This window comes from Hemicordylus capensis, chromosome 1 (genome assembly GCF_027244095.1).
Source record: "Hemicordylus capensis ecotype Gifberg chromosome 1, rHemCap1.1.pri, whole genome shotgun sequence".
In the NCBI taxonomy this organism is placed as follows: Eukaryota; Metazoa; Chordata; class Lepidosauria; order Squamata; family Cordylidae; genus Hemicordylus; species Hemicordylus capensis.
In genome coordinates, this window is record NC_069657.1 from 242,339,351 (window position 1) to 242,366,859 (window position 27,509).

General features: G+C 40.8%; 1 protein-coding gene across 4 annotated transcripts in view; it reads left to right on the top strand.

Moving 5' to 3' along the window:
* KPNA3 (karyopherin subunit alpha 3) overlaps nucleotides 1-24,002 on the top strand; it is a 70,619-nt gene extending 46,617 nt beyond the window's left edge. For all 4 annotated transcript variants that reach the window (XM_053283804.1, XM_053283802.1, XM_053283803.1 and 1 more), the window contains exons 10-17: nucleotides 47-91; nucleotides 2,628-2,759; nucleotides 15,896-16,024; nucleotides 17,794-17,898; nucleotides 18,014-18,085; nucleotides 18,192-18,354; nucleotides 20,275-20,369; nucleotides 21,131-24,002. In XM_053283804.1, coding sequence (XP_053139779.1) covers nucleotides 47-91; nucleotides 2,628-2,759; nucleotides 15,896-16,024; nucleotides 17,794-17,898; nucleotides 18,014-18,085; nucleotides 18,192-18,354; nucleotides 20,275-20,369; nucleotides 21,131-21,229 — 840 coding nt within the window. In that variant the 3' untranslated portion in view covers nucleotides 21,230-24,002. The remainder of the gene's footprint in view (nucleotides 1-46; nucleotides 92-2,627; nucleotides 2,760-15,895; nucleotides 16,025-17,793; nucleotides 17,899-18,013; nucleotides 18,086-18,191; nucleotides 18,355-20,274; nucleotides 20,370-21,130) is intronic.
* The last annotated feature ends 3,507 nt before the right edge of the window (nucleotides 24,003-27,509 follow it).

The window sequence follows — 27,509 nt, forward strand, 5'->3', positions numbered from 1 at the left end:
TTTCCTTAATATTAATGGACCACTCTAACAAACTTTTCCCCACCAGATTTTGCCAGCCTTGTGTGTGCTCATATATCATACAGATATCAATGTAAGTAAATGCTGAATGTTTGGTGTTTGTTTTTTCTGTTGAAATTGCTGTGGAGGCCCAGCCTCATTATTCTTTCTAGTTCTGATTGGCTTTGCCAATTAATCTATGCATTCTCTGTCCCTAAACCTACACAAAAGTAATGTGGTAAGGAACTAGGCACGGGGTGGGGAAAATAGATAGAGTCAAAAGTAGAATGAAACAGTAGAAGTTTACTTGGAACAAAACAAAACAAATTGCCAAATTCCAAACAGATAAGTATGGGCTAGAGCTGGAATGAAATGTAGTTATCCAGTGAGCAAAAGTCTGCTCTGTGTGGAAAGCATTTCTAGCATTTAAATCAGTTAGCATTTTTTAACTACTCTGCAGTTAAATAACAATGGCACAGCAAATTATTTATTTGGGGCCTCATTTAAAGACAAACAAACTGAGACTCTTTTGACTGAGTTATTGATCTTCATCCATCTCTTATTGACAAATTAGATTCCTAAATCCTTTCCCACTAAGAATACAAACAGGTCTTTTCTCTATATTTAAATTCATTATTAGGATCTATACTAGAGAGAACAGTCCTCTTTTCCTTTCTCTACTAACAAAAAACTCATCCCGAGGTGGTATTCTTCTTCAATTTATTTGGAAACCTAGTTTTTCTTTGTGGTCTCAGTGCAGTCTCATGGAATGACATTCAAAGCTTGTTAGGTGTTTTAATATCAATATCATTCTATTGATATGTTTTTAATGTTAAAACCCCCCCCCACAAAAAACCAACAACCCCACATTGGCACAGTTCAGGCATCTTACAAAATAATAGTTTAGTCCTGGTTCTCTTCATGAGCCTCAGATGCACATGTCCATCCCCCACCTCATGGGCAAATAGAGGATGTTATACACTTCTGGTCCTGGTTTTGAACAAACCAGGATTTTCTATGATATCTGAATCCAGCAAATCCCAGTTTATTCTTTAAAAAAAAAAAGTTTAATACATATATATCTCTTAATATAACAATAAAGTAAAAAGAATGCAAAATGCAAAAGGACCTAAATCACACTTTATTTCTGTCAAGTCAGAAGGAAAGAGTGTGTTGTACAACATGAGAGAAGAAAGTACAATAATGAGAACAAAATACAGGAGACAATATAAAGATATGTTAAACAGGATCAGGTCATCCAGAGATAGCACTCCAAAACCAATTGGAATTTAGGAGAGCCCTAAACACCTACCTGTTTGGCCTGGCCTTCCAGTGTTCTTAAATTGTTTTAAAGAGTCTTTGATGTTTCCGAACTGCCCTGAGCTATTTTGTAAGGGCGGTCTATAAATTGAACAAATAAATAAATAAATAAATAAATGGAAACAAAAATAGTGTTCTCTACTTTGATCCATTATTTGAATTCCTGGTACAGCAGAATCTGGTCAGCTGCAATAGATGAAAAGCTTACTCAGCAAAATAGACAAGCTGTTCATTTAATGCAATTCATTTAATAAATTCAACAAAGTAGATTTCCAAGACTTTGTCTTGTGGCTACTAATAGGAAAACTTAGCAACTCTTTATGCAAATTGTCTCTGAATGAATAATCAAATAATAATAAAGCCAACTTTAAATCCAGGTTCAAAAACTGGGATCCATGGACCCCCTGATGGGCCATGGGGGGTAGGTCCAGGTGGCCCATGGCTGTAGGTCCAGTCATGCTTCCATGAAACATGAGTACATGAGAATATGGGGCTGTATAGGTGCAAAAAAAGTTAACTCCTGGTCTAGATGTTGCTGTGAATGTGACTTCCCAAAATGCAATTACTGATCGGCATTCCTACAAAGTTCTCTTATATGCAGAATCTCTCCAACAAATGGGTTTGTGTCATTACATGTATATCTTTAGGGGACTTAAATACCGTGGGTACATAATCAATATATTTTTTCTGCAATTAACAGATCAGATACCAATTTCAGTGGCTTTTTACCCATAGCATAATTTAAATCTGTGGATCTAATTTTTCTCCTAAAGTCTAAAAATTGTTTAAAATGTTGTGAAAAGTATGTTAAAAACAAATGTACATTTTGGCGTCTAATCCTCTAAGAAGGCTTAGACAGATAGATAGATAGATAGATAGATAGATAGATAGATAGATAGATAGATAGATAGGACAACTGGGGTGGCAGTTTTTGTAATCTGAAGCTGGTGTTTGACACTGAACACTGGGGCTGGTATTGGACGCCAAAACGTACATTTGTTTTTAACATACTTTTCACAACATTTTAAACAATTTTTTTACAAGGTATTATGTTTTTACGTAATAAATTTGAAGGACTTAAAGGAGTACTTGGGAGTCACCTTAAATATGCGTATTGCATCTCCAGCTTATCAATTTTTATTAAAGCACATACTTTTGTAGCATGTTATATGTTTCAAACTCTCATGTAGATACTAACTGCTCAGATACGAAAGTTTGGGCAGTATAGAAGTTTAATAAATAAATAATCCTATTCAGATGTCTGCTGTTTTTTTTTCTGTGTTGACAAGCGAAATATCTTTCTTCTGTAGATTCTTGTGGACACTGTTTGGGCTTTGTCCTATCTAACAGATGGTGGCAATGAACAAATACAGATGGTGATAGATTCGGGTGTAGTACCTTTTTTAGTTCCTCTTCTGAGCCATCAGGAGGTTAAAGTACAGGTAAGTGTTGTTGTTGTTGTTGTTGTTGTTATTCTCCTTCTCCTCCTCCTCCTCCTCCTCCTCCTCCTCCTTCTCTTCCTCCTCCTCCTCTTCTCCAAAATTACATATTACCCAAACCCCATCAGCTTATGTTGTCGCATACAGAGAAAGGAAGTAATTCAAAGATTAAATCCATGTGAGCCTTCTTCAGATGTTATATTTTAAAAGGGGGCTGGGGGAGGGGAGATGCTGTACCTGTGTATAGTGTCCGGGGTGTGTGCCATCAAGCCCACTGCAGCTCTAACCCACCCAGAAGCCTTATCCTGTGCTGAACACTTTTGCAGCATTTGTCTGCAGAAACAAATATTGTAAACATGAAGAGATGCTTTCTGTAATTTGAAGCCTGAAGCATCCCAGTATCCTGATCATGGAAAGAATCTCTTCACAGACAAACCTTTGTGTTTGTGGACAAACTCTATCAGCGTGTTCATCGTGGGGGTAAGGCTTCTGAGCACGTCCGTGCTGGGGTGGGGCTTGCCAGTGTGTTCTCAGCATACTGTACACAGGTACAGAGTTCCTTTTTTATAACATCTGAAGAGGACTCTGCTTAAAGGTGTATATGACATAGGGAGTCAGATCAGACCAGAACCCAAAAACCAGTTCAGAAAGGGTTTTTTAGCATACCCAAACCTTGAAACATCTCAGTTGTTTGGAACTGGAACCAAACCTCTAAATACAAAAAGTGGTAAGCACATCAAAATAAGTGGTTCACTATTCAGGCACTCAGATTTTATTTGTATCATTAATATTTTATTTCGGTAGTTCTTATCCTGTTGCATCTATCTTGTTTGTAAAAAAAATTAGAAGAAAAAAGAAATCTGAGCAGCTTAAAATAGAAAACATTTTTTCAGTTAAATCATTTTATTCTGTATTCATTTTATAATTTGTTTTATTCAGTATTCATTTTATAGAATTGCATTGCAAGCAAAAGAATTATTGTATAGGAATTATATCTAAACTGGTTACTGAACCACTTTTTAAAGTTGGTATCTGAGCTGGGAAGTTGAAAGTTATTGATCAACCTGAACCAGTTCTGAACCTCAGTTTTTATTATTTGAACTCCCTGATGTTGCCCAAATGCTGGACAATATTTTTTAGTTAATTTGTTCATAATGGCATCTTATAACCTTCCCCCCTCAAAATTGCAAGGTAGTTTATTTTTAAAACTTATCAATCTTTCAGCCTAGTTTAGCCTTCAAGACAGCAAAGTTAAAAGTTAGCCATTGTCATAATTGACCACTGTGAACATTATAAACTTTAAATATAATCTGCTACTTCAAAGCTGAATGGTTATGATGTGTGTCTCAGATGGAGGGGAGAAAGATGAGTCCTCCCAAGGTATCCTAATGGCAGAATTTGTTGTTGAGTTGGGCAATTTGCTTTGAAGAATTGTTTCCATTTAGGGCTTGTACTCATGTGCTTTCTGTAGGTGAGAAATGAAACCAAACTAGTGACATCCAGAGTCTCTTGTTACTTCTGTTCTTATTATTTGGACTGGTTTTAATCCTGGGATCCAAAGAGATAATTTAGGCACAAAATCAGGCGGTTTAACTTTGAAATTGCATGTATTATATCTCACAACCTCCCTTAGTTTCAAAAATGGCTTTCCATGTGGCATACAGGACTGTCAAGAAAATCAAGTTCCAAGTCCCATTGGATATGGTGGTAGTGGTATTTCATTTTTCAACGAAAAATATCAAAAGTGGTTTATATAGCAAAAGGAATGAGAAGATAGTTCTTTGTGCATCCACAAAGATAGGAACTGTGCCTGCATGGGTCAACATCCAGGAATCTCAAATAGTTTCTTGAGACTCTTGTCCTCAAGCAGTGGGTGTGACCACGTCTCCCTTAGGAACATAGGAAACTGCCATATACTGAGTCAGACCATTGGTCCATCTAGCTCAGTACTGTCTTCACAGACTGGCAACGGCTTCTCCAATGTTGCAGGCAGGAATCTCTCTGAGCCCTATCTTGGAGAAGCCAAGGAGGGAACTTGGAACCTTCTGCTCTTCCCAGAGCGGCTCCATTCCCTGAGGGGACTATCTTACAGTACAAACACTTCTAGTCTCCCATTCATATGCAACCAGGGCAGACCCTGCTTAGCTAAGGGAACAAGTCATGCTTGCTACCACAAGACCAGCTCTCCTCTCCCTTCAATTCATGTGTGACCACTGCTGAAGATGCATCAGGGTCTTGCTTCCTTACAGTTCCTGGAATAAAAAGATAGTAAGAGGGATTATTGAGTGACTTTAATCTCCATCCACCCCATTTTTCTCATTTATTTTGAAAGAGTGAAGATAACTCAATATATTAAGGGTCATGGATGCTAAGAACTTCCAAACATTTGCTCTGCCTGTGGTGGCAAGCTGCCATCTGCAGAAAAGCACAGCTTTTTATTTTGTTTAGTAGATGATCGTTGTATGTATTCATGCAGAATTTGTGTCTGACTTTTCAAAAAAGACTACAGGTGAAACTCGGAAAATTAGAATATCGCGCAAAAGTCCATTAATTTCAGTAATGCAAATTAAAAGGTGAAACTGATGTATGAGACAGACGCATTACATGCAAAGCGAGATAAGTCAAGCCTTAATTTGTTATAATTGTGATGATCATGGCGTACAGCTCATGAAAACCCCAAATCCACAATCTCAGAAAATTAGAATATTACATGGAACCAAGAAGAAAAGGATTGAAGAAAAGAACAATATCGGACCTCTGAAAAGTATAAGCATGCATATGTATTCAGTACTTGGTTTGGGCCCCTTTTGCAGCAATTACTGCCTCAATGCGGCGTGGCATGGATGCTATCAGCCTGTGGCACTGATGAGGTATTATGGAAGACCAGGATGCTTCATTAGCGGCCTTCAGCAATTCTGCATTGTTTGGTCTCATGTCTCTCATCCTTCTCTTGGCAATGCCCCATAGATTCTCTATGGGGTCAGGTCAGGCGAGTTTGCTGGCCAATCAGGCACAGTATACTGTATACTTTTCAGAGGTCCGATATTGTTCTTTTCTTCAATCCTTGTCTTCTTGGTTCCATGTAATATTCTAATGTTCTGAGATTGTGGATTTGGGGTTTTCATGAGCTGTATGCCATGATCATCACAATTATAACAAATTAAGGCTTGACTTATCTCGCTTTGCATGTAATGCGTCTGTCTCATATATCAGTTTCACCTTTTAATTTGCATTACTGAAATTAATGGACTTTTGCACGGTATTCTAATTTTCCGAGTTTCACCTGTAGATAAAACCGAGAACTAAGGCTCTGTGCTTCTTTATACAAATCACTTTTAAATCCTTTATCAGTGTTGTCAATGAGTCTATCTAATTCGACTCCACCCCTGGTTCCACCGTTTAAGCTATTGAAAGATTCTCTGTCTAAAGCTTGGTTGGAGACTTCCAAGAAAGCTAAACATAGATCCTGTATCAAAAGATGACCAGGAAGAAAGGGGAAAGAAACAGGAGAAGCATTCTAAGGAAAAGAGCTCATCTTCCATGTAGAGAGGTTCCAAACTCAGGTGTGGGGACACAGGGCCTCAGCAGGCTGTTGAAGAACCTGCAGACCCTTTCCATGTCACCTGAGAGACTATGTAATTTTGGTACAAATGTCTCTAGGTCAGTCCATATCAGGACCATTCATCCAAGACATGCCGTTGATCTCAACATGGGGTGGGGGTGGCTTTAAGGATGGGCGTGGGTGTGCTTCCCCCTCCGGCACTCTGAGGATAAATAGTTGGGTGGGGCGGCATCGTACCTCCTTGTTGCCCCATTATTTTACTGACCAGAAATGACCAGAAGTGTGGTGCGCACATTGCAGGCATGTGCACATTGTCCGTGTGCGCACCTGCAATGAGCACACCTCACCTTCGGTCAGTAAAACAACAGGGCAGCAAGGAGGTACGCTGCTGCCCTGCCAGACTATCCACAGAGCGCTGGAGGGTGAAGCATGGTGTGGCAAGTGCACCCTCCCACATCCTTAAAGCCACCCCTGCCCCACCATCGGCTCGAAGGGAGCCGGTTCCGTGCATATCCCTAGCCACAAGCAGGAGCTGCACTCCAGGCTAGTGATAGTAGGAAATATCCACACCACAGCAGCCGTCCTGTGTCTCAGCTAGTCCTTCAGTGTTTGCCAAACAGAGCGCGCTGTGGGGCCTAGCCAAGGTGGAGAGCAATCCCTGTGTGGCAGGCAGGAGCTGTGCTCTGGGCTGGCAGCAGTGGGAAATCTCCACACCACTACTGTTGGCAGAGCAACCAGTAGCCTCAGCAGCACACTTGCACTGGGCACAGGGAGATTCCAGCGATGGCCCTGATCAGCCACCCTTTAACACTGAAGATTAATTGCAACAACCAGACCCTTTATTAAACCAGACTTTGATTGATCACAGAGGGTCGGGTATAGCAGACTGACCATGAAAGTTTATGCTAAAGTAAATGTGCTTTAAATGTGCTGCTAAACTTTGTGTTTTTTTGCAACAGATTGCACCGTTACCCCCTAAGAAAGTTGATTCCTAAGCTGTATTGTGGACAACTCTGGTAGTCAAGAGTGTTGTTGCTTAATAGTCATAATAGTTATAAATCAAAACAAAATTGATGTAGTTTCACTTGAAGAAGTTTTTTTTTTAATTTGCTGGTTGCATGAACAGTGCAACCTCACTTACTCAAATTACCTTGGTAGATTGTAAGCTGGCAAGAGGTTTTAGCAATATTTATATCTTTGTAGGCTTTTGTATTAATCTTGTTTACCTTAAGTTTTTAAAAGGGGGCAATAGAAGTCTTGTAGCATGATCTGTGCAGAGTTATACACCTAAACTCTTGAGATAATTGGCTTTGGTAGATGTGATCTGACTATAAGGACAATATTCTTCTTTGCGGGCTCCATGCATTTTACACTGATGGATTTGTGCCTGTGCAGAGCCACAAACCAGAACCTTCTAGAGCTTTACCTTAGGACTTGTGGTGCAAACCTCTCCCTTTGGTATCACCAATATCGGTGAGCATTATGGTAATATCCATTTCATCAGAGCCTTCATTGCTTTAGTATTCTCTTGTTGCTTTATCTAAAGATAAGAATATAACATATACAGTGGTCCCTCGACTTACGAACTACTAGACATAAGTATTTTTCGAGTTACAAACAGCAGTTTTAGATCCGGTTTTAGATGCGGTTTTTTCGACTTACAAATTTTTAGATGGGGTTTCCTCGACTTACGAATTTTACATGCGGTTTCCTTGACTTGCCTGCCTGTTTACTGCCTGTTTATTCTTGAAAAGAAATGTTCCTGTGCAGTTTGCAAGCCTTACTGGGGGTCTGGGTCTTTTTTCTAGGCTCCGGAACGCATTAATCCGTTCCCAATGCATTCCTATGGGAAACCGCTTTTCGACTTACGAACTTTTCGACTTACAAATGTGCGTTCGGAACGGATTAATTTCGTAAGTAGAGGGACCACTGTATAGTGGTTGTCACCATTTTTAGTTGTTTTAATCCTATCTTTTTTCACTGTATTCCTCCTATTTGTTTTGCATTTCCCTTTTTTTCACTCTCCCCTTCATCCCCCACTTCCTTTTCCTACCTTGACTGTGGCCTATGGCAGGGAAAGTTGCTTTCTAAGTGTGTTGCCTACAGGGACAAAGTTCCTACGTTTGGATGGTCATTGAAAATGTCGTCTCTGCTTATGTGAATATTGTAAAGTGGAATCTTAGCAATATTACTTCTGTTTCACCAAGCAAGCTCAGAGAAAGTGGGTTGTGAGCCATCTTGTGCGAAAGGGCTCTGTTGGCTCCCAATACCTCAGCCTCTTGGCTTTCACTTTCTGAGAACCTGCAATGCAGTCATTGGTAGAAATGCATCAATCCACCTCAATATCAAAACAGACTGAAGATAATGAGCAGGAGTCTACATAACCTTCTATGTCTTTGGTTCCAATAACATTGACCCCACACACCTTCTCCATCCAGAGACTCATGCTTCCAAAGAAGCATAAGCTGATGTCTGACACCAAGGTGTAAGACAACAAGAAGAAACTACTACCCCCTAAGCCTTTATTGCCTCCTAAATCTGCATCACCGATTCTGTCCAAGACCCAGCAACAAATTCCTTCTCTGTCATTATCTAGTCAGCCTGAACCTGATATCAGAAGATACCCTTGGGCTCTGAGGAGTGTCCTGCTGGACCTGACATTGCTCAACTCCTCTAGGACCAAACATTTTGGAAATATGACTCCCATAGGGGAAGCCCTGATGTCTATTTTGCGTGATCAGTACTAATACCACCTAGACTATTGGGATGATGCCTGCTATGGTTGCTACTCCAGGCATCTTCATTCTTTAGGATCCCAGGAATCTGATGATTGGGATCTCAGGCTATACTCTTGTAATTCCCCCACCCCACTACAAAAACCATTTGAAAGCTCCGTCTTGTTCATCTCAATTTTGACATGATTGCTCCCTCACCTATATTAGATCTATTTCCCCTTCTCCATCCAGGGACTGGGCATGCCCATATTCACCTTTGAAATACTGTTTGCTGCCTGGGACTTCTCAATAATTATTGGACAACCTTCAATTCCTAAGTCTCCAGTACATGGACCCCAACACCCTTACATCTAAAGATGCCATTGGTCATTTCCCCTCAGCCACAGCCTTCATAGGAGGTGCCAATCACTTTGGTTGCTAAGGGTGACTTGGAGACTCCAGGCCTTAAATCAACTGTAAAACCTGTTAAAGCTTTGACTCGGATAGTGATTCTCAGGCTCAGAATGCAAGTATTGAAAAGATGGTCCCTAGCACCTTCCATCCAGCACCAGCCCTGACTCGTCATGGTACCAAACCGTGTCTGCCTTGTCATCTCTTGGTAGACTCGATTGGACAATTGGTCCTGGGCACTTCCTTTTGATAGGGGCGTGCACGGAACTGGTTCTGTGCACATCCGGGAGGCTATGGGTGGTGGCTTTAAGGTGCAAGGAGGGGGCTCTTACCTCCCCTGCCACTTTTCTCCCTCTGGCGGTGCTTTAAAAAATGCTGGTGCGGGGCAGCTGAATATGCTCTTGATGCCCTGGTCAGCGTAAAACCGGAAGTGGTGGGTGTGCGCGCACGCTATGCACACACGTATGTGGTGGCGCCTGCCACTTCCAGTTTTACAGTCTGGGGCGGCAAGAGGGTATACAGCCGCTCTGCGCCAGCATTTTCTAAAGCAGCGCCAGAGGGGGAAATGTGGCAGTGGAGGTAAGAGCACCTTCCCCTTGACTTAAAGCCACCCCACTTTTGAACCTTTTCTGTGTTCCTGGAATGGACCACCAAACAGGTTTGTACACATCCTTACCTTTTGATGCCTGCTGTCAGACTGTCACTGTTACCACAGATGGGTACACAGATGGGTACCACAGAAGACTAGAGTACCCAGTGTGAGAGCTGCTTCATAGCAGCCACTTCATACCTAAAACATCATACCTGTTACCAAGAACCACTTGCAATTTTAAGTTTTAAAAGTGTTTCAATCTTTGCTCAAAGACTCTTGTTTTGACAAACAGCTTGTCCTACATAAATTGAGAAGGAGACACTGAATCAAGAGCCCTTTTTTCCTTCACCTTGTTAATTTGGAAATGATGCATTCATAACTGTCATCTTATCCATTCTTCATATATCATGTTCAGATAATCTTTTGGCAGACTCACTGAATCACCAGCAGTTTTCCTCCCACAACTCTCATGTAATAACTCTTTTCGCTCTCCGGGGAACCCCACACATGGACATATTTACCACTGCAACAAACCTTTTCTGCAGCTATGGGGGCCGTGATGCCCTGAGCAGAAGAGATAAACTTGGCCAGTATTGGGGTTAGAGTTCCCTCTAACAGGGATTCCCAGATGTTGTTGACTGCAACTCCCAGAATCCCCAGCTGCAATGGCTTTTGCTCAGGGATGATGGGAGTTGCAGTCAACAACATCTGGGAATCCTTGTTAGAGGGAACACTGATTAGGGTTGAGGCTTCTTTAACATTTTCTCCTCCCTTTCCCCTGATACTCAGAAGATAAGGAGGAACAAGGCCAACTGTATTCTTCTAACACTTGGTGTCCTCATCAACCCTAATTTTCCACTCTTCTTAAGCTGTCCCATTGAAGATATTGTCATTCAGATCTCCTTACGAAGGATGACTGTTCCATCCTTTACCAGGACATTGTGACCATCTGCTTCACCCCTAGAAGATATTATTTATTTATTTACTTTATTTATCAAATTTGTACACCACCCCAAACTTTCATCTCTGGGCAGTTAGCAATAGCATAAAACCAGTTTAAAACATATACAAAGAACTTAAAAACAATTTAACAATTTAAAAATAAACCAGAGATTAAAACCCAAAAAATTTAGGAAGCTGAGAAAGCTTGAGCGAAAAGATGGGTTTTCAGATGTTTTTTGAAAATTGCCAGAGATGGGGAGGATCGTATCTCCGCAGGGAGCGCATTCCACAATCTCGGGGCAGCGACCAAGAAGGTCTGTCGCATATTAATGAGACAATAGTTGTTAATGAGATTTATGAGATATTCCTGCTCTCAAGAAAATGGTTCATGCATCTTTGCTATGACACAAAATGTAAATGTTTTCTCTCATGGGGAGAAAATGCAGCACGTGACAACCTCTGTAAATACCATCCTTTCGTATCTGCCATTGTTGAAGAAAATGGGCCCCATTTTATTCCCTTTTGTCCGCTACAGTGGCCTGTCATTTGCAGCTTACCTCTTTTCCTCACCTGTGGTTAGGAGTACACATGAAAGGTTTTTCATTTGTACTCCATGCCTCCTAAACTTGGTCCTCCATGTGACCTGCTAATAATGCCATCATGGTTAATGAAGCTTTTTGAACCCTTAGCAATTTGTGACCTGTGTTCACTCTCCTTGAAAAACTGCTTTCCTGGTTGCTATAACTTCTGCTTGCAGGGTCAGTGAACTCTGAGCACTTCACTCTGACTCTCCATTTGTTATTTTTCACAGAGTTAAGGTAAATATCCAGATAGTAACTTTCTGGCCAAAGTTTCTACTCTTTCATATTTTAGAGGAGATGTTTGCCTGGTTTCTCGCCATTGCCCACCTCACACTCAGAAAGGATGTTATAAGATAAAAATAAGATACTAAAAAGACCGTATCCTACATTTACAGAATGACACCATTTAGAAAGTGCACTTCTCTGTTTGTTGTTCGGAACCCAGATATAGGACTCAGAGATCTCTTGTAAGCATTTCTCCAAATGGATCGGAAATACAATTAAGTTGTGGTATGAATTATTTAATAAGTCCCTTCCTGCAATTGTTCAAGCTCATTCAACTTAGGCTGTAGCTACTTCCTCTGTGTTCTTCAGGAGTGCCACTATGGAATTCATCTGCAAGGCTGCAACCTGGTCTCAGCCTTCATCATTGGTAAAACACTATGTCATGGATGTTTGCTCCTGAGCACATACACATCTTGATACAGCTGTTTTACTGTCCTTGTTCTCATAGGGAGCTGCACCCTCCAGCCTGGTAAGTGAGCTTGCTATACTCCCATCAGTGTGAAATGCACAGAGATCATGAAGAGGAAAGGCAGGTTACATACCTGTAACTGGAGTTCTCCTAACAGTGGTCCTTGCACTCATACAACCCACCTTCCTTGCCACTGGAACTGTCATTTCAACTCTTTTGTGTGAGAGTCACTCAGACCAAGGAGATTACTATGATTCTGACTGATACAGGCAATACCAAGGGGTGGGGTTTATGCTAAACATTTTGAGGTAAAGCTCTAGAAGGTTCTCGTTCATAGCTCTGTGTAGGTGTCCATGGCTCTGTGCATCACTGTGAATGCACAGAAGACCACTCAAAGAACTCCAGTTTCAAGTTAAAAAAAAACCCTGCAATTCTCCTAACATATAAATGCTGCTTTAATGTTTAATAAGATAAATAAGAGAAGTCTCCATGTTGCCAGAATTCACTGGATGCTATGATACTCTGTATAGGAAAAGTGATATTTAACTTTAGAAAGTAAAGGAGGCTTTTGATATTTAACTTTAAATATATTTAAAATACATTTAACTTTAAAAGATATTTAACTAGAAAGTAACGGAGGCTTTTGAAAACTTTAACTTCAAAACTTCAAGAAAATATATGCAACTTTAAAAATACCTTGTAAAGATCTTTCCATGCCAGTGAAGTTCCATAACCATAATGCATTTAGTTTATTTTGAGTGTTCAAAGTACCTGATGTTCTCAATAATCCTTATAACAATCCTCTGATAGGTCAGTATTAACCCTGTATTATATACAGGGGCGTAACTACCATTAGGCAAGGGGAGGCAGTCATCTTGGGGCCCCACTGCCTTGAGGGGCCCCCCAGAGGCACATCACGACTCCGGACCTGCCCATGTTGCACCCCCTATGAATTATGTTGAGTCTCTTGGAGATCGGCAGGAGCAGAGAGTAAAAAAACTAGATTCAATGTGAACTAGATTTTCACCATATTCATAATGGGGATGTGAGTGTGAGTGCACTATATATTGTGAAGTGTGTTTGTGTGTGTATATCAGCGAGGGGCCCATTTTAAAATCTTGTCTCTGGGCCCCCTCCAACCTTGCTACGCCCCTGATTATATAGTGTGACGACTGAGGACTAGAGAATTATAGCTTGTCTAACATAGCTTGTAGCTAGTGAATTCGTTCCTAAGAAGAAATTTTGTTTAATTTTAAATGCTGTGTGCACATCATTCTTGTATCTTAGTTTGTCACGACACCATTTGAGGGTGCTTCGATGTATCTCTTAAACGCAGCCATTTTCTTTCCTTTGTTTGGAAGAGTAATGCTGACTGCATTCCACAAAAAATGTCATTCTGTCAAGGCATTTCCCTAGGTGCCTTCTGGGTCATCTTGCAAATGACTGTAATGGGCTGAAGGAAATGCCCTCTCCGATTGCCTCTGAGCATAGGCATAGAGATATAGGGCAGACCCAAATTAGAATTGAAAACAGACAAAAAGGAAAGGAATTCGAGCTCTCTTCCTCCCATGTGTGATAAGATGCTGAGTCAAACTTCTCACCTCATTCCTATTATCTGAAGTAAGCAGGCATATGCCAGAATATGCTATGTGCTGTCCTCCTATTTCTGTGCAGGTGATTGCTTCAGCAGTCACTCTTTATGAATATCCCTGTGTCCAAAGGTGGCATACAGGAGATCCACCTCAGACATAACCTACATAATTAATACCCCAATATTCACGCCTTGTTGGGAGCAAGAATGCCTAAACACATGCAAAATTCCTCAAGGAGGGCCCTCAGCTTTTCAGTCTTCCCCCAGGATTTGTTCATTGCCCCTAAGAACCCCCTTCAAACATGGCACCAGGCTTTTGCCAGTTGGGCTTGTGCCTCCTGCGACTGCCACGTTTGAGCTGTGGGTCAGTCTTGATGCCTCTCAAGCACCGTTGCCACTCTTGCCATCAGATGTTGCATCCCTTGCTGCCTGAATGCACCTCATGAGCTCTCTTGGTGCTTGAGCTCCCCGGAGAGGACGATTCCCCAAGCTAGGTTCAGATAGCTATTACAAATGCTTCCCCTCTTTATCTTCCCCACAAGCCTCTATCCCTTTTTCAGTATTGGGGTTAACGAGCCTCAGGATCTAGTTAACTATCCTAGACTCTTTCTGTGTCCCTATTATCCCTCAATAAAACAACTCTTTGGTTTTTAAAGAACACGTCTCCATTCTCTTTTCTTCTCTCTTCCAATGCATCAATACCGCACCTGCCTTTCCTGTGAGGCTCTAAGTATTCAGGGTCTGCACCCATTGGAAGATAATTTCCTCCATTTGACCCATAAGTGGACCCAGAGCATAGTAGTTGACATGCATCCCACGCATGCCACATCACATTGTCTCCAAGCTAAAGAGTCGGGATGCCTCTGGATACCATTTGTAGGGAAACAACAGCAGGGGCAGGGGGTGCAGCATGTCTTAATCTCTTGTCTGACCTTCCCAGAGGCATCTGGTGAGCTGCTGTTCTTATGTAAGCAAACCAAAACTTGGAACTCGCTTAGTGCTGAACCATGTGTGTGGTGAAGCATACAAATGCTGAACACATTAGAACATGTTTTTGCACTGATAGATTTCTTTAACTTTTGTTTCCTTAAACTTTGTGTCCGGGGTATGGTGAGTGAGGGGGCTGGAGAATGGGGGGAACACTCGCCCCAAGACCCGGGAGAGCTCAATCGACATGGCGCGGGCCTCACCCACCATCCTGACGGTGTCATGGCTGATGCAGGGCATCAACAGCCCAGATAGGGAGTGCAGCACAGGCCTCAGGTTGATAGTGAACTCTATCGGGGGTTGTGGGATTTCGGGCTGAGACCCCGTCTTGGTTCCAAATCTCGTGAGCCTTGCTCAGGCTGCATGGGGTTATATAAGGAGGAACCTGTGATGAGGGGCCAGTTGCCGAAGAGGGTGGTAGTTGGTTAGTGCCCTGTGAGTTAGGGAAGGGGGTTCTGATGATATAACCGCCCCTCTCTAGCAGTAGCATTTCTGATTTCTCTCCATTCCTGGTACCATTTATGCCTCTGAGTCCCGAGCAGGACAGAAAATCTTAATCTTGTCACATGTATAAGAAATTTGAGATAAAGTATATTACAAGAAGGAAGCAGTTGGGTGAAAGTAACTTGTTTTCATTGATTATGTAGTGATTTGTTTCTGTGGGCTAATTCACACACATCTCGATGTATAGATTGCACTTGGTGTATAGCTGGTGTGCAAGAGCCGGCCTTGAGTTCACATGTTTACCCCCATTGTGCCTGGAACCTTGAATGTGATCCAGGGACTATGTATATCAATGGCTATGAAAATGGGCCTGTTTATTCTATCTGTATTTTGCAGAGAAAATGATGGGGTTTGTGGATATAATGAGTACCGCCTGCATGCCTACGCCTAGCTAACATTCAAGGTTCTACATGCTGTTGAGGAAAACCATGTAAACCCAAGGCTCACTTCTATGCCTCACCGTGGGGTACAGCTTATGTAGTTGTTTGACACATGGACTGACGTGTTAAGACACTTTAAAAGCAATTGAGGATCTTAAACATTTCACTTTTTCAAATATAGACTGCAGCACTGAGAGCAGTTGGCAACATAGTAACTGGTACTGATGAGCAGACACAGGTTGTTCTCAATTGCGATGTCCTGTCTCACTTCCCAAATCTTCTGGCACATCCAAAAGAGAAAATAAACAAGGTAAGCACTCAACTTTTATTTTTGTGGTTTGAAATCTTTCTATAATATGTTCTTTAGGCTCATAGCCTTTGCACTGCACAACAAATGGAATTTATCTCTGAAAAAGAATAATACCATTCTTAAGAAGAATTTCAAAGTTTTTATGTTCTAGTGCTTTTTATGATGACAAGACAAAGGGAAATCTCTTTGTATTGTGAGAAATTAACTTTGCAAGATACTATGTTTTACTTTAACTTGGGAATAAACACAATAAGAGACCTAAGGATGCCATGGGAGGTCCTTCTTCCCAGGCTACTGTTTCCATTGAAGTGCGCTGATTTTTTTTTTAAAAGCACTTTTGTGGTTGCAGCACTGGAAAATCAGGACGGCAATCTATCACAAGCTGAACAAGAGTCAGTAGTACAATACCGCTGCGCCCCCCCCCCCAAAAAAAGTGGGGTGGGGAAGCTAATGCGATTGTATGCTGCATTAATAGAACTATAGTTTCCAAGTCTCAAGAAATAATAGTTCTGCTTTATTCGGCATTAGTCAGGCCTCATTTAGAGTCCAGTTCTGGGTACTGTACTTTAAGAAGGATGTAAACACATTGGAATGGGTACAGAGGAGGGCAGCAAAGATGGTAAGGGGTCTCTAGAAAACAAGCTCTATGAAGGAAAAGGTGGAAGGAACTAGGTATATTTAGCCTTGAGGAGGAAAGACTGCAGCAGGGCAGGTGGACTTGTCAAATACATACAAGCTATTGCATCAGAGAGGTGAAAGACTCATTTTCTCTTCTCCCAGAGGACAGGACAAGATCTATTAGGCTTATGTTACAGGTGGGTAGGCTTTAGTCTTAATAGTAGGAGCAGTTTGAGATTTTTTCCCCATTTATTAATCACAGACTCACTTGTTTTGATATGTGTGTTTACATTTTAGCAACATGATACCTTTCCCCCTAAAGAGAATCTAAAGGGATGATTAGACATGTTGGGAATTCTCTCTGGTAGGAGAAACCCTTTTTCATTATAGCAGAGTGCACAGAGGCACAACACAGCGGAATTTAGTTAGGCGTGTATGTATGCTGAGAGTAAAGTAACTTGGAGCCAGTTCATAGTTTCAAATCAATATAAATGGTATTTATTAGAGAACTCCATTCCAGATAGGAAAGTGAAGAGTTAGGATCTCTAATCTATCTATCTAGCTGGATACAGATGGATTCTGCATCTCTGCACACATGGTGCAGGGAGAGGAGCCTGCATGTTGCAAGGTGGAGGAACAGGAATAGAAGGGAAGAAGGAAGGAAGTGGTTGGAAGTAAGTAAGTGTCCCTGAGAGTAGCAATCTACATTCCAAAAGGGATAGTGTCAGAGCAGTAGAGAAGGGATGACCAATGTCTTGACCCTCTAGCCCTCTGACTCACTAGTCTGTCCTCCACTGTCATTGAGACAAGAGACAGTGCATAGTCCTTCACTTCCAACAAGACATTCCTTATTCCTATCTTGAAGAGACTGGGAGCAGATCTCTCTCTCATGCTTCTTCCTCTGGCTAGATGTAGACGTGAACACCCAAACTAGGAGATTCTATGGTTATTTGATTATGACATTTCCTTTTCCCTGGCTACTGAACCCACTTCAAGCTCAGTTTGATCGTAAAAAACTGCTAGCTACTCCTGACTTGATAGTCACTCTCAGAAGAAAAGTACCAGTTGCTATGAAGTTTTATTGTGTCAATATGAAATGGTTCTGTCTGGCTACAGACTATAATTAAAGATAGGTTTCATTTTTATTATAGGAAGCGGTTTGGTTCCTCTCCAATATCACTGCAGGAAATCAGCAACAAGTTCAAGCTGTAATAGATGCTGGTCTTATACCTATGATCATTCACCAGTTGGCTAAGGTTAGTCAAATTGCCAGATTTGCCTTTCTCACATTTTTCTGTTAAGTTAGTACAACTTCATAACAAGTGTACAGGTATTCTCTTGCTAATGCAAATCATCTTTTATAACTTTCAGGGTGACTTTGGCACACAAAAGGAGGCTGCTTGGGCAATTAGCAACTTAACGATAAGTGGTAGAAAAGATCAGGTAGGGGTGTGTGTGTTTGTGTGTGTGACCTTTTCAGTCGATCGTAAATTTAGAATGATTTATATGAAAAAACATGTAATTTGAAACATCTCTTACTGCTATTTAGGTTGAATACCTTGTACAGCAGAATGTAATCCCACCTTTCTGTAACTTGCTGTCAGTCAAAGATGCTCAAGTGGTGCAGGTGGTTCTGGATGGGCTGAAAAATATTCTAATAATGGCTGGTGATGAAGCAAGCACGATAGCAGAAATTATAGAAGAATGTGGAGGTAAGACTTTGATAAAATGTATTATGCATAGGATTTGGTGTGCTTTCACTTGAGGCTCAGCTTTCTGTCACAAGCAGTGCATGGTGGCAGTATTAATCCTCTGTTAAACTCTTTTTCCCACCAAGAGGGGAGAAGGACAGGCAGGTATAGGAGAGTGCCTCCGCCAGGACTGGAAAGGCAGATTTCATTAAAATAGCCAGAGAGTGGCTTCCTCTTTGGTACCCAGACAACTTTGTGCACCACATCGCTGGCCCATTTTAAACTTGTTTCCCACTAAGACACAAAAGTCCATTTCACATGTTCTGCTGCCAAGCCAGGTCATCCTCATCCTGTACTCGCACATTTGATTTTTCTTGTCCAAATGCAGAACATTATGCTGATCTCCATTGAAATTCATATTTTTGGATTTTGAGCCTGTCCAGCTTGGATTTAGTCTGGATTCTGTCATCAAAGCTGTTAACTACTTCCCCTGCCCCCAGCTTTGTGTCATCTGCAAATTTGATAAGCGTTCACTCGACTTCCTCCTCCAAGATATTTATAAAAATGTTGAACGTCACACTGGGCCAGGATAGAGCTCTGTAGTATTCCATTGGAAAGCTGGGGTTCAAGTTAAGTAATAAAATAAATATATTCTGCTCCGAGGAGTTATAGAAGTTATAGATGTTATAGAACAATACAGAAGTTATAGAAGAATATGCACCTACAGATTATTTCTTCTGTTTCCATTCCGAATATGGGCATGTAACTGTGTTCACCTAGATGGGGCTGCCCAACTCCAATCATCCTCAGCCACAGTGGCCAGTAGTGGGGGATGATGGGAGATGGAGTCCAACAACAGTTGGAGGGCTGAAGTTGTGCAGCTCTGACCTACACTATGCAAGATACCACATTTCTGGTATTTATTTTTCAGTCATTGGGCAAAACTAGACCTGGAGTTATCACTAAAATTAGCAACCCAATGTCAGGTTCTGTCTCCTTCCCATGTAAGATATTGTTATGGAAACATGATGTGACACCATTACTTGTGCATCTCCCAATACAACAAGCTTCTGCCAAATGCCAACTGCATAAAGGTGGAAAGCAATACAATGCTACATGTTTCCATAACTGTGTGCTGGGGAAGAGGAGAGAAATATAAGAGAGCCCTGCTGGATTAGACTAAACAGCAATCTAGTCCAGCATTTCCCCTCAGGAGCTTCTAGAAGGCATATTGCCTCTGAACCAGGAGGTAGCACATTGCCACAATAGCTTGTAGCAACTAGTAGACTTGTAAATCCCCTTTTAAAACCATCTAGCTAATGACCATCACCACCCTTCTGGCAGCAAATTCCTGTTTGCTGTATGAAGATGTACTTCCTTTTGTCTGTCCCAGACCTCCTGCCAGTCAGTTTCATGGGAGGGCCCTGGATTCTAATGTTATGGGGAAAGGATAAAACTTCCTCTTTATCCACTTTGTCCACACCATGCATACTTCTATACACCTCTGTCATGTCCCTCCATATGCATTCAAGGTGGCTTACAATCTCTAATACTAAAACAAAAGGCAGAATAATAACTCTTTAGCGCAGCTCATGGCATGGGTTTGCTGGCCTTTCCACCTTGTCTTCTTTCTTCCCTTAGAACACACAGGTCTCAAGCAGCCTCTGTGAAGGTTGGGGAGCAGCTGCCCCAGCCATTCTCTCCTACCATTAGTGGTCTCTCTGGGAGCTGATGGCATGAATGGATGCAGCATACTCTGCTGAGCACCTGAACCACATGGTTAATATCTAGATTTCATAAGTCATACTTGCCCTCTCTCTCCTTCACATTTCTGGCTGCTTGTTTTCTTAGCACTTGACAGACCAATGCCTTGACTTGTCACAGATTTTTAAAATAGCTGATTTATTTTGTTGCTGTTTTTCCTTGCCTCTCTTTGACCAGGATTAGAGAAAATTGAAGCATTGCAACAGCATGAGAATGAAGACATTTATAAGCTAGCATTTGAAATAATAGATCAGTATTTCTCTGGTGATGATGTAAGTACTTCTCTGAACAATAAAAACATGACTACAAGATCAGCACTAGTAAATGGTTGTGCAAATGTTGTATGCCATCTTAACTAGAGACCCCAGTGTGATTTGGTTTGCAAAACTACCTCTGTTCCCCCTTTGTCCGAAGTATATTCTTTTAAATGTAACTTTTGGCAAGGCAGCCTGGTGTACAGTGGGCAAGATACTCTGTGCCATCAGTAAAAGGAAAATATGCACTTGTGAGTTAAAACAGCAAGCACCAGCCACCTGTGAGAAGTTTCTTAGAAGGTTGTCACCTGGAACTGGGATACATATGCAAAGTTAGTACAGCAGCACCAGGAGTAAGATTTTGGGGGAGATCTTTACAAATGCCTTTGAAATGCCATGGAACAAATACAGCAACTTGTTTCATTGTTTGCGACAAGAAAGTATTCCTTAGCACTATTTGGTTAAACAACTTTTTGCCTGGGAACCTTTGCCAACTTTTCTCCTTTTCTGCTTCCCGGACCAGTCTCTTGTAACAGTTCCACCCCCACTAAATAACTTGCAAACTGTGTGGTTAGTGAAACGGAGGGGAAAGTGTCATTATAGTTTCCCAAAGCTTCAGCCTGATTTCAGGACTATGTACTAGAAGAACTGATATTATCTGGGACATCTAAATCTCACTGAACTTGGACAGGATACTTAGCCTGCAAATGGGCTTACTTGTCTCTTCTATGAATTGAAAAAACTGAATTACCATTGTACGCCTTTTTTTGTCTTTATAGATTGATGAAGACCCTAGCCTGATTCCTGAAGCAACACAAGGAGGTACTTACAATTTTGATCCAACGGCCAATCTTCAAACAAAAGAGTTTAATTTTTAAGTTCAAAACAATGCAGCTTGTCTATCCCACACAAATAAGATACCACCAGATGGCTACTGTTTGAAAAAAGGCTCCAAGCATATGCCTCCTTGTCTGATGCTTCTAAAGCAAGTCGTATATCGATCACTTTGCAGTTGCCAAAAGTAACAATCACATGGACTGTAAATGCATATGCATGATCTCATAAACTGTTTAGTTTTGGTTTTGGTTTTTTAACAGTCCCTGCTACCTTTTCTTCTTTTGTTTTTGCCTTCCCCCCTGGTGCCATTTGCTGACAACTGCATTCTGCCATTATCCCTTTATGGCGGCACATTGGCTTTCCACAGAAAAGTAGCTTTCTTTGGAAAATAGTGCACTGTGGATCAAGACTCTTTAGTATGATGCTTAACATTTTGGAAGACTTCTGAGAGGCCCAGTTTATTTTTTTGAGCCTCCACCATTGTCCTCTACAAACATATTTTCATATATTTAATGTGGAAGAATGAAAAAAAATACAAGTCAAATTATTTTCATTGGTGAAACTGAAATTTTAAAAACTTCTTAAAGAACTGAATAATTGATTACAGTTTTAAAACAGACTATATCAGTAATTGTTTTCATTACTGCCTTGGAAGCTTGGGTTTGAAGAACAAACTTAAGATTTGGACTAGTAAAACGTGGCCATTATACCTAATTTTTAAGAACAGCAAGCTGTACTTGACCACTCTTCAGCCAGTGTGTTCCTGCTGTTTTTGAAGTAATGAAATGCTGTGCATGGTATTTTACCTGAGCTACAACCTGTTATGGACTTGAATTTTGTTTTAAGCCGAAAGCAAGAGTCCCACATCGGAGAAACAAAGCTATCCTAAATGAGCATTGGTTGACAAGAATCTTGCTTTCATCTTTCAGTAGTCAGTAGGATTTTGGTTTAAATTTTATAATTGAATAATGTTGATTTATATTGGTTTAAACTGTGGAGCTTTCATGTTTACTGTAATTTAGTCTTAAACTATTTTTTACTTACCAGTGCTTATGATGTGGTTGGCAACAAACTAGCAACTATTTTAGAAGCATCATAAAAGCTTCATTCTTGGAGTATTGGAAGAATAATAGAAAATTTAGTCTATAAACCTATTCACATAGTTAAGATACATACTAGTTGTGTGAGGCTTTGTGGAAGCTGCTGCTTCAGCATAAGCATAATGTGCAGCTCACAATGAATAGATTTACATAAGCTGGTAATGTGGGAGATCATTAATGTGGGGAAGTTATCCAGCTTTGCTGTTTTCAGAGGATTTGGGATTGCAGATAAAAATTAAACTAGGTAAGCTGTCACACAAATTGGTATTGTTGCTGTTGTTCACTGGATGTACTTTCCCAATGCCTTGATGTGAAGGGACACAAAAATGTAAAACTAATGTAGTTATTGGGTGTGGGTTGTATTTACTGTGATGAAGATAAGGACAGATGCCATCAAAGCTTTGTTGATCAGCTGTTTTTCCACTGATGAGCAAGACATTGCAGGTGTTCATTCATTAAATATATCTGCCAAGGTGGAGCCACTTTAAAGAGTGAGTTCTTGTATCTTAAAAGGATACAAGTATGTGTGTTAAACTGCAAGATTTTTACTTGCTAGATAATCTGTTTTAATATAGTGGTTTGGCCTCTATTTATAGGTTTTATAAATTTTAAAATCAATTTCTCTTTAAGGTGGCTCAGACTTTTCAACTCTTGTGCACATAAAATTGAGTTGAAGTTCATTGTGCCTTTTTTCTTTACCCAGATGTTCATTTAATTTGGTTATTGTGTCCTATTCATGCATAATAGTCTAAAATCCTGAATTGTGATGTGTTTGGTAAAAACTAGAAACAAAATCAAAATTAGATTTGGTCATAGTTTTTGGAATTTCAAAACACATGCACTTGATGATGTGAACAAATCTCCCTCCTTTAAAATATTTGTGTGTGTACTCTGTCTTGGAGATTACATACAAAACAGTTAATGATTTTCCACTACTGTGACAGCAGAGTTTTCCTTGCACATAGTGCATCATAAGACAAATATAGGATAATTGATTTAAGCAGTAATGTGCATTTTTGTTGGTCCTCTGTCACCTTATCAGCTCTTGATTTGGGATTCATCCATTTCATAAATAAGGAAGCAAAGGCTTGAATCCAAAAGTCCTACTGTGTGAGCAGTAAACACTTTTAGTTGTACTGGGAGGATGCTGATTCTCACTCCACACAAGCCAGTTCCAGAGGGTCAGGAAACCCTCTGAAGCAGCTTTTCAGGGGGAATGTATGACAACAGATTGGGGGGAATTGGTGAGATTCTCATTCTCTCTCACTCACTCATTCTTTCTCTCTCTCTCTATCACACACACACACACACACACGGATTTTCTTCCAGTTATGCAGTGGAGTGGGATTTTTGGATCAAAGCCAAAAATATATTGCTGCACTTTTGTTTTCAGAACAGTGTTTTAAAAATTTGCATTTTTATTATTTTTAAACTCTCAGTTAATTGATGAAATTGTTCTTTCAAAAGAGGCATCTAAATGTGTTCCTAATTTTGTATATGGGCTTAGGTTTTATAACCAATAAAAAAGCTGCTATCAAATACTATATAAACATGTAAGATCTTATTTTGCAAGCAGTGAAGCTGCTTACACTTCAGTGGGTTGTAAGATTATTTTCTTTTGATCATATTTGAGCTAGAAGATGTCCTCTAGATCTGAATTCTAAAGTGTTACCAAAAACAAGCTATTAAATAGTGATCTTCTGTTTTGAATGCCTATCTGGTTGGAAGCGTCATAGCAGGCACAGAGTTGATAATCATGTTCAAGAAAACCTTTTACCTCTGTGTAATGTCTTGTTTCTGTGATGAGTCTGCAATTTGAAGGATAAGCAGACAAGCTTTTTTTAAAATAAGCAACATTTTAAATAGGAAATTCTTGTGGGCACTTTCAAATTACTTAAGCCTCAATTTTGACACTACTGTAAAACAAAGTGAGTTTTTAAAGGCTACTGCTTATTATAGTATATAGCTTTGGTTTTGTTCTCCTGTTTTGTGACAGAAAAATGTGTAAACTCATTGAATATATGTGGAAATGGACATTTGAAGGTATCAAATGCAGAAGAGTTAAGATGGAAGATAACTAAGCATCAGCATCTACTGAACGTGGGTCACCAGAACAGTGCTGTGGAACAAAAGTCTGATACCAATTTTAATAAAACTTCATTTGGTGCTAGTAAGATTTTGTAGTGCTTACTAGCGACCATAGTGTGATCCAGTTTAGCTTATATGTGAGTGGAGCACTGCCAAGGAAGTCCAACACATATGGACTTCCATATGTGGACTTCCAACACATATGGACATATGTGTTGGACTTAAGAGGAAATTTCTCAAAAATGAGGGGACTGGTAAAAAGGAAGCTGAAAGGGAAAGTCAGGAGGGTCAAATCACTCCAGAAAGCACGGATCTGGATAGTGGTTCCAGACACTCATAATGAGTGGGTTCAGTGCCTGCGCAGACCATGCTTCGGATAGAAATCTTTAGCTCCTCGCGACACCAACCACCCGTAGCACATGACTGCAGCACTCTTAAGCGGCGGTTAGGCATCCCTTTCCTCAGTTTCTTGTTGACCGCCTTAGCGCTCACATCTTCGGAAACTATTACAACCACAATAATAGAATGCATATCAAGAAGGAGGAAAGGTAACAGCATGGCTAACAAGTAGGGTCAGAGAAGAAGGCAATGACAACCAATATTTATATACTGCTTTTCAACAAATGTTCTCAAAGTGGTTGATATAAATAAATAAAATGGCTTCCTGTCCCCAAAGGGCTCACGATCTAAACAAGAACCATAAGGTAGACACCAGCAACAGCCATGTCCTTCAGAAAATGGAAGTCTTGCCCAGGGAACAGAAAGGAACATAAACTCTGGCAAAAGAAATGCAAGGAGACAATAAGGGGTGCAAAAAGAGAAATTGAGGAGCATATAGCCAGAAGTCTCAAGGGGAATAACAAAAGCTTTAAATATATCAGAAGCAGAAAACCTGCCAGGGAGGCAGCTGGACCCTTAGATGATGAGGGCATGAAAGAGATTATTAAGGATAAGATTGCAGAGAACCTGAATGAGTTGTTTGCAACTGTCTTCACAGTGGAGGATACTAACCATATGCCCACTCTGGAACTGAGCTTAGGCTTGGAGTTTAAAGGACTGAGCCAATTTGAGGTGACGAGAGAGAATGTTCTAAACTGTCTTGAAAAAGTAAAAATTAATAAATCACCAGGGCCATCCACCCAAGAATTCTGAAGGAACTCAAATGTGAAATTTCTGATCTCCTAGCAAAAATATGTAACTTGTCCCTACAATCAGGCTCTGTACCAGAGAAAACCAGAGGAAAGCAGCCAGTGTAACTCTGATTTTCAAAAAGGGATCCAGGGGGGATCTGGGAAATTACAGACCAGTTAGCTTAACTTCTGTGCCAGGTAAATTGATGGAAAACATACTTAAGGACAAAAACATATAGAAGAAAAGGCCTTGTTGAAGGAGGACCAGTATGGCTTTTGCAAGGGCAAGTCTTGCCTAACCTTTTGGAGTTCTTTGAGAGTGTCAGCAAACATGTGGATAAAGGTGATCTGGTTGACATAGTATACCTGGATTTCCAAAAAGCTTTTGACAAAGTTCCCCACCAAAGGCTCTTGAATAAACTTAGCAATCATGGGATAAGTGGACAGGTTCATATGTGGATTGGTAACTGGTTGAATAACAGGAAATAGAGGGTAGAAATAAACTGACAGTTTTTACAATGGAAGGAAGAAAGAAGTGGGGTTCCCAGTGATCCGTTCTGGGACTAGTGCTCTAACTTGGTCATAAATTATCTAGAAATTGGGGTAAGCAGCAAAGTGGCCAAATTTGCAGATGCCACTAAACTATTTAGGGTAGTGAAATCCACAATAGAAATTACAGGCCTTTCAGAGCTCCGAAAAGATATCTCCAAACTGGGTGAGTGGGCGACAAAATGGCAAATGTGGTTCAGTGTAAGCAAATGTAAAGTGATCCATATTCGGGCAAAAAACCCCAGCTTAACATATACGCTGATGGGGTCTGAGCTGTCAGTGACTGACCAGGAGAGAGATCTTGGTTTGTGGTAGACAGCTCGATGAAAGTGTCAGCTTTCACAGCAGCTGTGAAAAAGGCCATTTCCATGCTAGGGATCATTAGGAAGGGGATTGAAAATAAAAATGCTAATATAATATACAAATCTATGGTTCAGCCACATTTGGAGTCCTGTGTTCAGTTCTGGTCACCATATCTTAAGAAGGACATTGCAGAACAGGAAAAGGTGCAGAAGAGGGCAACCAAGATCATCAAGGACCTGGAGCACCTTCCTTATGAGCCAAGGCTTCAGCATCTGGGCTTTTTAATTTAGAAAAGAGGTGATTACAGGGAGACATGATAGAGGTATATTAAATTATACATGGAGCAGAGAGAGTAGGTAGAGAGAAATTTTTCTCCCTCTCTCACAGCATTAGAACCAGGGGTCATCCCATAAAACTGAAGGCTCGGAGGTTTAGGACTGACAAAAGGAAGTACTTTTTCACACAGCACATAATCTATGGAATTCTCTGCCATGGGATGTAGTGATGGCCATTAGCTTGGATGGCTTTAGAAGAGGCTTAGACAAATTCACGGAGGACAGGTCTATCAATGGCTACTAGTCTGGTGGCTATGGGCCACCTCCCGCCTCAGAAGCACGATGCCTCTGGAATACCAGTTGCAGGGGAGCAACAGCAAGAGAGAGGGTATGCCCTCACCTCTTGCCTGTGGGCTCTCCAGAGGCATCTGGTGGGCCACTGTGTGAAACAAGATGCTTGGGCCTGATCCAGCAGGGCTGTTCTTAGGTTCTTATGAAAACACGTAGTTGGAATCTCCTACAGACCGCCATAGTAAAGTGAGGATGTGGATGATGAGTTTCCAAAACAGATTAGATGTTTCAAGAAAGGAAGTAGTTTCTGGGGAATAAGAAGTTATTCCAAGAGTTGAATAGGGGTAGAGTAACTGTCCCTATCCAACCCCAACACACCATCTAGTTTGTTGCTAGAGGGGATGTCCTTGTGTTTCTTTTTAGACTCAGCCCTTTGGGGACAGGGAACCATCTCATTTAAAAAAAAAAATTCTTTGTAAACCACTTTGAAAACTTTTGTTGAAAAGCAGTCAATAAACTTGCATAGTAGTAGAATCTTAACAGTATCTGTTGAGAGAGACACTGCTAAGCATCAACTTGCCAAGA